The sequence below is a fragment of the Falco peregrinus genome, chromosome 9 (genome assembly GCF_023634155.1).
Source record: "Falco peregrinus isolate bFalPer1 chromosome 9, bFalPer1.pri, whole genome shotgun sequence".
In the NCBI taxonomy this organism is placed as follows: domain Eukaryota; kingdom Metazoa; phylum Chordata; class Aves; order Falconiformes; family Falconidae; genus Falco; species Falco peregrinus.
In genome coordinates, this window is record NC_073729.1 from 12787196 (window position 1) to 12799319 (window position 12124).

Below are 12124 nucleotides of genomic sequence, written 5' to 3' on the forward strand. Positions count from 1 at the left end.
GAGAAGGAGGGGAAAAGACAGAGAGATACATACACATTCTAGGCTGCCAACATTCCAGAATTTTCATTTTTATCATATTCTGCAGTTAAATACAAACGCTCTTTGGAAGAAAAGGTTTAAAATTTAAAACCAAGGAAAAATACTATAAAAAATACACTTCCTAACAACTCAGCTCAACTCTTGTATTTCTGCTACCTGGAATATATCCACCAAGGATTTGCAGAAAAAATAAAGGAGTGGGCATTCTAAGACAAACAGTAGCCTCTAGATCTGAGGAGTTACACACACTGATAAAATTTGTTTCATTTATTTTGGCTAACAGTGAAGAATGCTTACCTATCCTGAGGCAAGCTGATTTCACACAAACCTTGTACGCCTCGTATTTGATTGTTCTGGGCAGTAGTGCCCATTAGGAGCAACACACGTGCTCAGCTTATCCTTTTCTTTGCCATAAAGAATTAATTAAAATAGGAGGCCACAATCCATACTCATTTACCAAGAAAAGCACAGCCCCTCTCGCTGAACTCAATTCCTTCAATAAATTGTCTCAATGAATGTAAAAGTATCTCAAAAAGAACAATACTTACCTCCTCTTTACACGTTAGATATATATGATATTTGTAATGATGGAGTGAGTGGTACAAAGAATACAACTGTATTTTTTCTGGATCTACCGTAAACTCCTGCAAAAAGAACAGTTATTTTAGGAAAATTCATGTTATTTTCCAAGACAGAGATAGGATGGACATTTTCTTCTATAAATGACTTTTTTCCTCAACAATTCAGAAATGGAATACTTCAGTCAAATAATTGCTTTGATATATTTTGGTACAGTATAATTTACATTACATCAAAATTACCTCCTATCTCCACTTTCCATACAATGTTATTTTATCAAAACTAGGCCTGAGAATGCTTTCGATCCTCCTGAACGCACTACAAGTCTGAAACAGCAAGACAACTCCTTCTCCAGAACTACTGCAAGAATTACCAAAGCTTAACTATTTTTCTACCACATTGATGGGTATCATTGCAAAAAAAGCATATCCTTTGTGCTTCAGAAAAGCTGATCTATACTTATCTAACACTTACGTTACTCTGCCAAGAAATATGAGTGTGGGCTATATTTACAGGTCGTTTGTCTAGCCACTATTTACTGCTAGGAGGTAAGCCTATGTGAGCCAGGACCTAGCAAAATCTAGTTATAGTGTTCCCTTTGAATACTATGGAAATAAGCAATGTGTACAGCTCAAGCTTTACCATGTTACTTTTTTAAACTTTTTTTTAAAATGTAAGATACACAGATTCATTCTGCTGATGGAAATAAGGAAAAGAGCAACATAGAACTGATTTTTTTTAAAGTATTATTTCTGGTTTTACAGTATTAACACTAATTTTGCATTTTTGATCTAGAAGCCATTGTATCACTTTAGAGATTTTGCAGCAAGTTTAAGAAACTGTTATCATTATGAACTACACAGTGATTTTACCACAACTGCAACACTGAAGGCAAAATGTCGCTGCTTCAGCAACAGTCCAGGAGGCTGACTGCTAGGCAGAAACCGGGTCTGAAGTTCAGCCCTTGCTCTGGCAGGTCCAGAAGCAGCACGGGCTCTAGCAGGGCTCTTCTGTTTGGCAGGCTACAATGGGTGAGCAGCACAGCAACTGCACAGCTCGCCTCTCCCTTCCCACCCGACTACACCTACCGACCACTGCCTGCGTAAGAGAAGCAGTGTACCACTACTTCCGTCCTCCTGCAATCGTGAGTAGTTGCTGCAGAAGACTTCCTATATAAACATACACGATAAGTGCATTTGGGTCTAAACACAGAATTTAAATAGGGGAATAATTATGAAATTATTTATTATTTATGAAAATTAATTACTTTCATAATTATTTACAAAAGACAAAATTTAAGTCTCCCTACTGGAATATAACTATTTCACAGATGAGTTTAAACAATGATTTAATGTACTGCTTCAAATACTGTTTTTTAACATTCCCTTGTAACAGAAGGAGGACATCACTCAACAAAGATTTTATATTTTGATAAATCTACCAAGAAACCCAATACATGAAACAGTATTTCATATAAATGTGATTATCGTATCAGAAGTCAGATGGTGGCAGCAATAAATTCTCTGAACACTCACCTGTGCTAATTTAGTGGTTGATTTAGAAGCCCTCAGTGTTTTCTTGTTGTAAGCTTTACCATTCATTTTGATCTTAGACACAGACGTTCCTCCACTTTTTGTCTTAGAATCCCGAGTGATCACTGTCAGTTCAGGAAAGTTTTCCAAAGCGTTCTTGAACAGAGCATACAAAGAAAAAGGATTATGAAAAAATCAAGAATAGCCAGTCAACCAGACTGCTGATAAATTGGCAGTTTTCCTTTGAAAAGTTAAGAGTGCAGCCTATTATAAGATACTTTATTCTTCCACAAAGACCTGATAACAGCAGGTTAACCTGATCAAGCAACCATACACAGTTTGTGACTACTATGATTTTTCAAGATGAGCAGAAACTTTTATTGTTTCTCAGATTATCATCTGTGATTGTTTCATTAGAAGGAGCAAAACAAGGGCTCCACTAAGCAATTTTTACCTTTCAAAATTCTTTCTGTTCTATTTCTACCCAAGAATCTCTAAGGCCAAGTTTACTTGGAGATGCCCAAGTACTTCATGCCTAGTCACGCATGGGAAGTCTGCCAATTATAGCAGGGATCGGGTGCCTAAATACCTTCACAGGTTTTATCCCAGCTTTTGCAAAGTGGATATTAATCACATCTTGTCATATCTGTAAGGTAGAAAACCTCATGCACAGTGAAGTAGATGGCTAGTTCAAAAAAAGCACAAGTTTCAAAGACATATTAACTCGAGAGAGCGAACTGCATTTCTACCAGCTTGAGTTCTACATTATTTGCATGAGTAAATTTTAATACAGTTTTGTTGTACAAATACAGTACTATGTTAGTAGCTGCTTTAAAATAGTTCTGTTACACTATATAATCTGGTCCTGAAAAAAATATTTCAAGATAAATGAACATCTAAAACTTTGTATTATACTCCAGTATGAGGGAAGAAAATCAGGCATACAGATAAACGTATCAATACTGCAGCTCAAGGACCTAATTTGGACTATTGGGCTAAATTGTAAAGTTGACTAAGTTTTTGTATTTTCTTTTAACATACAGTACTAGAATTCAACAACCTCTTTTGTCTATAATTTCTTAGCACTTTATGTGCTTATCTTTTTTTTTCTTTATCTTTATCTTGCCTATAATTTCTTAGCACTTCAGCCACATTTTGCTTTATAAAAAAACCCTCTCAGTAAAAAGCTATAAAATCTACTGCACAGAGACAGTCACATAGTGGTAACAGTAACCTCAACTAGCTAACCTGTCCATATACAATATTCATTGCAATGCTTTCAAAGTGGAACAACCAATTCAACAGGTTTAAATTATTTAGGTTTTCTATCCACTGTAATAGCCTTCCTCAAGGCTGACTTTTGAGTGTCAAGGGGCTTTGGCCAGTTCTGCCTTCCTCTGGAGAATTCCTATTAACCAGCACAGTCTACATGGCCGGACCACTGACCTAAAACAGACAAATTGGAATTGGCATGAATAAGAAAATACTAGTGATTTCCACATCTTTGAAAGAACAAGACATAAATGGTGATAATTATTTCCAAATTAAATTTACACAATTCAGCTGTTTCATTTACCAAGCTTCCATTAAAGCAACAGTAATATTTTCTAATTTTGTGTATAAAAAACTATAATCCAAAGGACATGATAAACTGTTAGAACTATAAAGAATATTAAAGGCAAAACTATCAAACACTGACTGCTAACTTCAGTGTCCAATTTGGTTTGTAATACAGTGCTAAAATATCCTGTATTAACTGTATCCAGTGGATAAAATAAATGTTAAATGCATCCAATGCTTATCAATTCAGAATAATAAAAATATTCAAACTGAATAATACTTGTGAATGATAACTGTATTTTTCACTTACTGCTTTCTTCAGTGCCTCATTCAGCTCTAATATCTGAACTAGTCATTTGATTAAAGCAGGAACAGAAGCAGAGTCTCCTGTATTAATCATCAGATTAACCTGAATCTTAAAGAGTTTCAAACATATTTTCCTAACCAACACAAACATTTATGATGACAAATGTATGTTTCTCTTTTATCCAAAATATTGACACAAGGACAGCACAAGTTGGTACCATCATACCAGAATGCAAACATAAAAGATTTTTTTGTCTCGCCATTTACATCACAGATCCCTTCCTTACATCTGTAACTTCATTAATTTCTTGCAGATCACACGATGAAATACAGGCTTAAGCTAACTTTAGAGATACGATACATAATCTGCTTCTAAGTGAACACACAGCAGAGCTATTAGTTACAAATGCCAACTGACTAAGCAGCTGTAATTACAAATAACTACAAATAAGCTACCTCTCACTTTGTGTGTACTGTGAACTTAACCAGAATTCTACAAATCTGAATCCTACCTTAATGTGGCCTACCTTCTCTGCATAGGCAGGTCTAAAAGAAGCAGTTACAGAAATAACTATTAACATAAAACTCTTACCACCAAAAATGGAGGGTTAATACATGCTACTTCTCTGAGGCTCTGTATATGGTTTGAAAATACACAGCCCTCCCCACACAGCCCTCCCCATGCCTTCTTAGGAAAAATCTCTTCACTGAAAGGGTGGTTAAGCATTGGAACAGGCTGCCCAGGGAGGTGGTGGAATCACCATCGCTGGAGGTGTTTAAAAAATGTGTAGATGCGGTGCTCAGGGATGTGGATTAGTGGTAGACTTGGCAGTGCTGGATTAACAGTTGGACTCAATGATCTTCAAGGTCTTTTCCAACCTAAACGATACTATGATTCCTACTGTAAGAAGGAAGCCACAAGAAATTCTGTTCAGGCAGGTACAAATTGTACAGCTGTTAGGGAAACAGCATAACTAACAGTAAAAAAGTTGAAGAATCATGGGAATTCAAGCTGTTTCACTGGTTGATGATGTTCTCACCCCTGAAACAAGGTCAATTAGTGTCCCACAAGACTTACCAGGAATGGGTTGTGGAAAAAAAAATAATCTTTTAAGGATTTCATGGTAAGAAAACAAAACTGTCAAGTCTGCTATTATCTCCCTCTTCATCTAGCTCTCCAAAATAAGCACACAGCGATACAGAGAGACAACTAATTCTCCAAGTGTCTTTGTACTGTGGACATAAGGGAACAGGAGAAAGAGCAAGTTTGGTCCGATGGTGTTTATAAAGGTCTGCTTTACTGTTGTTGGTCTTAAAACTGTTACAAGAACTAATCAGTCTGATTATAGACACTGACAACTACTTCTCAGACGTGAGTGAAAATAACCTTAATTCACTTTACTGCACTTTCGAAATCTGCACTGTTGCTTGCAGGGTGGGTGGGAATGGTAGGAACCACCCACCTTCTCTCTACTGAAATGGTACAGCTGCTCTCTTCCCTGTCCACATCCAGACCAGTTTGTTATTACCACATCAAAGGTGCTGTACTATGGGCTTGTTATCCGCACTTTTCCCAGCCTTCCACACTGAAGATAATGAAAGAGCGCACAAATGAGTTATTCTCGAGCCCCTCTGTCCTGGTTTTATACTACTTTGATCATGTTCTCTAGTTCAAAGAAGTTCAGATATCTCTACCGCATAGCTATTTCATGTAAAATATTATTAAGATTTTTAGGCAATACGATCACTTAACCAAAAGCTCTAGAAGTAAAGGAAATAGATTTTCTTTTGGCAAGCTTGAGAAGCTTAAAAGAAACAACGCTTGAGAATGAACCAAGGGGAGTAAAAGTAAAACTTTACCGTTGCAGTATAAACTCCTCCATCACAAAATAGTCTCCAAATGCCACACACAAGCACAGAATTTAAGCATCTCTTTCAAATCCATATTCACTTCTGTTACAAATAAGCCTTCTGGGTTTTAAGTTGTGCCTGCATGGTACGCATTCAATGACTTACTTATAACATTACTTTAAAAATTCTAGAATTTAAAAGAGAATACCTTGAAAGTATGATCCAAGCGTAATTTGGAAAGCAGCCTTTTCCTATTGTCATTCAGCATACCATCAATTTTTCTCATGTGAGGCAAAAGTAGCTCATCTAAAAGACACGCATAAAAAAACATAGCAGCTGATTATTGAGACACACAGTAATGAGATTCATATTCAATCTATACTTTGACCCATTAAAATATAATGTGGAAGTAAAAACCATTACAATTTGCACACAAACTGTCAAATGTGAGAGAAAAATCTCTTTTTTTCAATCAGCCTGCTAAACTGGTCTAGGCATTATGCAGTTTAATTGCTGACTGCAATCCTGCTCCTTCTCTGACTTTTCTTTGTTGAAAGGAAAAAATTAAGATAAAGCAATATAGAGCATAAATCTTAAGAGACTATTTCAAACCATTGCCAAGATAATCCTCTTCTGTGCAATACAACTGACAGTTTTATGAAGACAAGTACTGTTTTTGACATTCACTATTCCATATTACAAGAGATGACCCTGCTCGCATTTATAACAAAAGAAATTGAGGGAAGTTCTTACTAATAAACCACTGCAAATTGCACAATATACATTTGAACATGGGCATGAGGCCATAAATGAAAATTTACAGCACAATATGGAGTCTTTTATTTATGAAGTCAATTTCTTTGCTTTTAGTGGGACTACTGACATAATGCATAGATATGAAACCTTGAGGTAAGTGTGCTTTGATGCACAACCAGAGCAAACCAGGACAGGAGAGTCTAGAAAACAGAAGTTTTAATACAGGCAAACAGAATACAGTACAAAGCAATACCCTGCAACTAAGTAACATGTGAAATGATTGCTCTTTTGGGACATGTGTCTTTATACATGAGTGTTTTACTACATTTTGAGAAATAGGACAGTTGTGACTTGTTTCCCGGAGCGTACTTTGTTACAGAAGTCCGATCATTTTCTCCTCAAAGTGCAATACAACTGTCTGATCATAATTTTAAGGTTTCCAGGTTTGAAAAGCAGAATTTTTAATAGTAGCAAGAATCAGAACTACTTATAGTTATGAGTATTTTTTCCTAAGAAAATAAACACACACCTGAAACACTGTAATTTGAAATAAATGTCTGCTAAGATTTTAAAAGACGGTAAAAGCGGGAACAAAGAGCTCAGTTCACAAGCACAAGCCTAATGTAACAAAGCAGACAAAACAGTATTGATTATTCAAAGAGACAGTGCAAAAAAAATATATATGCACATCTAAGTAATTTGCATAGTGTTCTTCAGATGTGGGTCTGTAGCTAAAAGTTCAGCGGGTGGTTTTTTTTTTTAAGAAAAAACCCCCACACATTTGCTTTACTGATTAATAACCTTAAAATCTAAGAAAAACATACTGTACCGTTGCTCTTTTCCAAGGCTTGCATTGTGTCTGGATCCAAGGCAATGCTAACAAGCAACTCCATGTAGCTCTTAAAAGTCTCTTTCATAGCTCTTGTGTTCAAAAAGCGAGTTACAAGGGGAGCTGGAGGTACAACCTCTGAAAATTAATCAGAATATAATGATTTTCTTCCTTCGATATCCTGCAAATATTTGTGTTTCTCAAAACCAAATGTCTCTCTCCTAAAACACAAGTGACCCCTACTGGTATCCTAAGAGAGTAAAACTCAATACAACCAGAAATAATACTCAAAACAGGTACAAACACCAAATCTGGTACCAATGGTACAATTTTTTTGTAGAAACACGTACAATTACTTGTAAGTATAGAATTTAGATTATAATGTTTTCGGGAATTTAAATTTTTCTATTGCTGTAGATGAAAAACTAGAGAAAAGGGATAATGAGTAAGAGTTCAGTCAAGCACAGCGCCCTAACTGCAGGTTTCATGGCAATGCAAGTACCTCCTAAAACTGCAAAACCTGAAGTCATCCAACAGAAAAACATTCAAAAGCACTAATGTCACTTAGAAGCCTGCATACCATTGAAGTCAATTCCACCTAATTGTCCAACTCACAAAACACACATAAACCAAATTTTACCAGCAAAGCAATGTAGGCATATTTGTACTTAATCTGAGGAAGCTTTCATTTTTTCATAGACAGCAATTTTAAACGTGCAGATGGAGTAGTCATCAGTACTAGTAAGCATTGTGGAGCTTTTTATAGGTTCCATGTACGGTATCAATATTTTGCAGTTACTTAGCTAGCAAGGCTGTTAAACTTTCTCAGATAGCCACATTTCTGTGGATGACTATCATTACCAGGTTACCTGAAATTTTAAATATGGACACTTGTATGTATTAATGGTTATTTGAATAAGTTTTTTTGAAAAATAGTATTTTAAAGGTGTTGCCCTTAGCAGAGGCATTGTTCCAGTACACCAGCTCAAGCTTACCTATAGTTAGTGACGGAGGCAAACACGCTTTGGAAATGCAGAAATACAAAGCATGGGTACTACTCAGCTTAACTTTAAACATACAGGAAGTAAACAAAAAAACCTGCAACATTCACTGTAAATCTGCTATCACAGGTAATCTCTATAAAGATTGTGTACTTCAAAAATTCCTTTCTGTTCTGGAGAATTACTACAAACATCGTATCTCAGTGTTCCAAGACATCATGACCATCTTAACAGCAAAGCTGCTCAGCAGGCTACATTTGAGCAGCTGGCATTTAGACAAGCAATGAAACAGCCAAGAAGTCAACTACTTTTTCTCCTTGGGTTTTGAAAAAACAGCAGCAAGATCTGAGTTCTGCCCACATCTGCCTGCAGACAGGCACTGCAGGAATGTTTTTTTCAGACATGACATGGAGTTGCAATGGAAGATTAATGAAGAATCCAGCTCTTGAGATGTATTAAAAAATCAAATCAGCTCCTCCTCTTACAATTGTATCCATCTTAGAAAGCAAGCAAAAATATATTTATCTAACTGAAAAACTACATTTGAGATAACTTCAGCTGCACACATTTGTTCATACACAAACAAGTGAAAAGTTTTAAGAAATCAATTTTGCATGGCACTGTCAGAGTTTAATTTTTTTTTTTTGAGGCTAAAGAAAATTAGCAAGATGGAGCCACATATTTTTGTAATACTATTTTCAGTTACATTCAAATGGGCCTTGGTGCTAACAATACTATCTTGCTCACCATCCTCATCACTCTGGGCCTCAGGTGAAGAATCAGACTGGGAAGATGAAAATTCTTCTTTCCACTTTTTCCTTTTCTTTGGTGGTGGTTCAGCCTTTACCTTTGGCTGTTTAGCTTTGGGTTTCACAGAAGAGACTTTTGTTGCTGTTGGTTTTGGTGTTGGTGGATCAGGGGTTTTGTTGTTGCTACTACTAGGTTTGCAATGAATAGTCCTGCAATATATGAAGACAATCTTTAGGAAAATAATTACCACACAAGTTTTGGCTTTAATAAAATAGCTATAGTCTCCTTTAATCAGAATATATTCCCCATAGATTATATACTTATTTCATTGTCACATATAACTAGGAATTAGATCGTATGCCCTATACTACTATATTTTTGATTTAACAATTATTCTCAGCTACCTATGATCAAGTAATATTATGATTTTATAACTAGATAAACAGGCACAGAAAGTTTAAATTACCCCATGTTAGTAGAATTTATGAGCTACAGGATACTGGAGCAAATATTAAAATTTATAATTTAATGAAAAAAATTAGACTTGACAGACTTGAACAAATATTAGTTATCAATGTGATTCACTGACAAAGTGAATTTGGGATATTGTATCCACACAAAGATGGGGGAGAGTATTATCTAGGTAAAAATGCAGGAGATGCAGGATCTTGAGGGCTGGAATAAGAAACCAGACAACTCCTTTATCTTCCCACCACTCAAAACAGGAAAACAAGCAGGAAACAATAACATAAATACAAAGTTATACACCTTTTGACTAATAATGCACTGCAGTTTTGAGAATACGGCAGGTAATACAACTTTCGGAAGGGTCAGCCACGATTTTTCTGTCCAAATGGGAAAGCAGTGAAACGTGCTGTAGAAATATTGTTAATATCTTCTGGAACACTGAGAATAATTCTAGTCATCTGTCAAAGATGACAATTTGAAACCAAAATGCAGACAACAGATACCAGAATGCTTGGAGGAACTGAAAGCCTGCCTTAGAGAAGGATGAAGTTGAAAGACCTTGATTAATCCAGCTTAGTGAAACAAAGGCAGAGGTGGAATCTGACTGCTCTCCGGAAATACATCATGCAGTAAAAACATCAGGTAAAGACAAATAAAAGCAAAAAATAGTACTGAGAGAAGATCATATGATGCAACCTAATCATGATCATGTTTTGTTAAAAGACGGGATTGTTTCAGAGCACTGGAGGAACAGTTCTGGAACAGCCATCTGTAGCCCAAGAAAAAAAGAGCATCAAAATCCTACGTAGTTTTCAGTAGATTTTAATTATTTTATAAAATTGATTATCTGATGGCATTGCTTTCTTTGAGAGCAAACTAGACTTAAAACCACAGTCATTTCCTAAATGATAAGCACTGTAAATTTGTCATTACTATTTACTTACAATAGAAAGAGAAAACATATCTGCATTATAACTATTGAAAAACCATAAAGAAAACCTTCAGATATCACCTAAAGTTGTGAGAAGAGAAAATAAACCAAGCATTAAAGGATGAATTTGTACAATACAGAACCTGCAAGCTTTTCCAAAAGCACAATCAAAGGTCAACACAAAATGCCCCAGCAAAACCCTTAGCAAGTGAATGACAGTGAAAACCTTATCAGAAGAAAGTGACAGAGGGAATCTCATAGCCAAAGTACCTGTGTGAGAGACACAGCCATAGCATTTTGCAGCACCACTAGTATATTTACTAGAATAATCAAAGCCATGCCATGTTTGCCCTATTTTCTTTACATGGTGTTCTGGTTTCAGTTGGGATAGAGTTAATTTTCTTCCTAGCAGCTGGTGCAGTGCTGTGTTTTGGATTCAGTATGAGAACAATGTTGATAACACACTGATGTTTTCAGTTGTTGCTAAGTAGTGTTTATACTAAGTCAAGGACTTTTCAGCTTCTCATACCCTGCCAGCAAGTAGGCTGGAGGTGCACAAGAAGTTGGGAGGGGACAGAGCTGGGCCAGCTGACTCCAACTAGCCAAAGGGATATTCCATACCATGTGACGTCATGCTCAGTATATAAAGCTGGGGGAAGAAAGAGGAAGGAGGGATGCTTGGAGGTGCAGCACTTTTTCTTCTCAAGTCACCGCTACGTGTGATGCAGCCCTGCTGTCCTGTGGGTGGCTGAGCACCTGCCTGCCCCTGGGAAGTGGTGATGGAATTCCTTGTTTTGCTTTGCTTGTGTGTGCAGCTTTTTCTTTACCTTTTTAAACTGTCTTTATCTCAACCCACAAGTTTTCTCACTTTTACTCTTCTGATTCTCTCCCCCATCCCACTAATGGGGAGTGAGCAAGTGGCTGCGTGGGACTGAGCTACCAGCTGGGGTTAAATGACAGCAGTCCTTTCTGGCACCCAACGTGGGGCTCAAAGGGTTTGAGATAATGACAGATTTGATTGGAATGTGCCAGATCAAGTTTATAGCTGCTATTGCTGTTTAGCTATTAGTTGACAGGCTTCTGTGCTTGCCACGCGGCTTGCTTGCCTTACTGTATCTTAAGAGTCTAGTGCTCGTTTGTGGCTGCTTTTTGCTGTCACTGCTTGCTGTGCTGCTTATCATCTTACTCTGCTGTGCCTGGGAACATTTTGATAAAGCAATGGTGACATGCCTGGGCTGGCAGATGGCCAGGGCATCGCTACTGCTTCTGTACCGGACAGGTTGGAAGTCCAGCCGAAGGGACTGTGTGACCTGTGGATGAGTCCACATGGCAGCAGGATGCCCCAAATCATATGTGGCCATGGATAAACCTATGCAGAGCTGGTACATCTCAAAGCATCTATGGCCGTGGTTATGTCTGTGCTGCAGCAGGTACGGCTGTGGAGGGATTGTGGCCCAAGGATCAGCCCATGCTGCAGCAGGTACAGCTTGAAGCATCAGCAGCTGTGTATGAGGTCATGCTG

At 37.1% G+C, this 12124-nt stretch overlaps 1 protein-coding gene across 4 annotated transcripts in view; it reads right to left on the reverse strand.

The window, feature by feature from the left end:
* QSER1 (glutamine and serine rich 1) overlaps positions 1-12124 on the reverse strand; it is a 46621-nt gene that overhangs the window by 1176 nt on the left and 33321 nt on the right. For all 4 annotated transcript variants that reach the window (XM_055813653.1, XM_055813652.1, XM_013294488.3 and 1 more), the window contains 5 exons: positions 9201-9412; positions 7453-7590; positions 6076-6173; positions 2154-2306; positions 588-683 (listed from right to left, as the gene is read on the reverse strand). In XM_055813653.1, coding sequence (XP_055669628.1) covers positions 588-683; positions 2154-2306; positions 6076-6173; positions 7453-7590; positions 9201-9412 — 697 coding nt within the window. The remainder of the gene's footprint in view (positions 1-587; positions 684-2153; positions 2307-6075; positions 6174-7452; positions 7591-9200; positions 9413-12124) is intronic.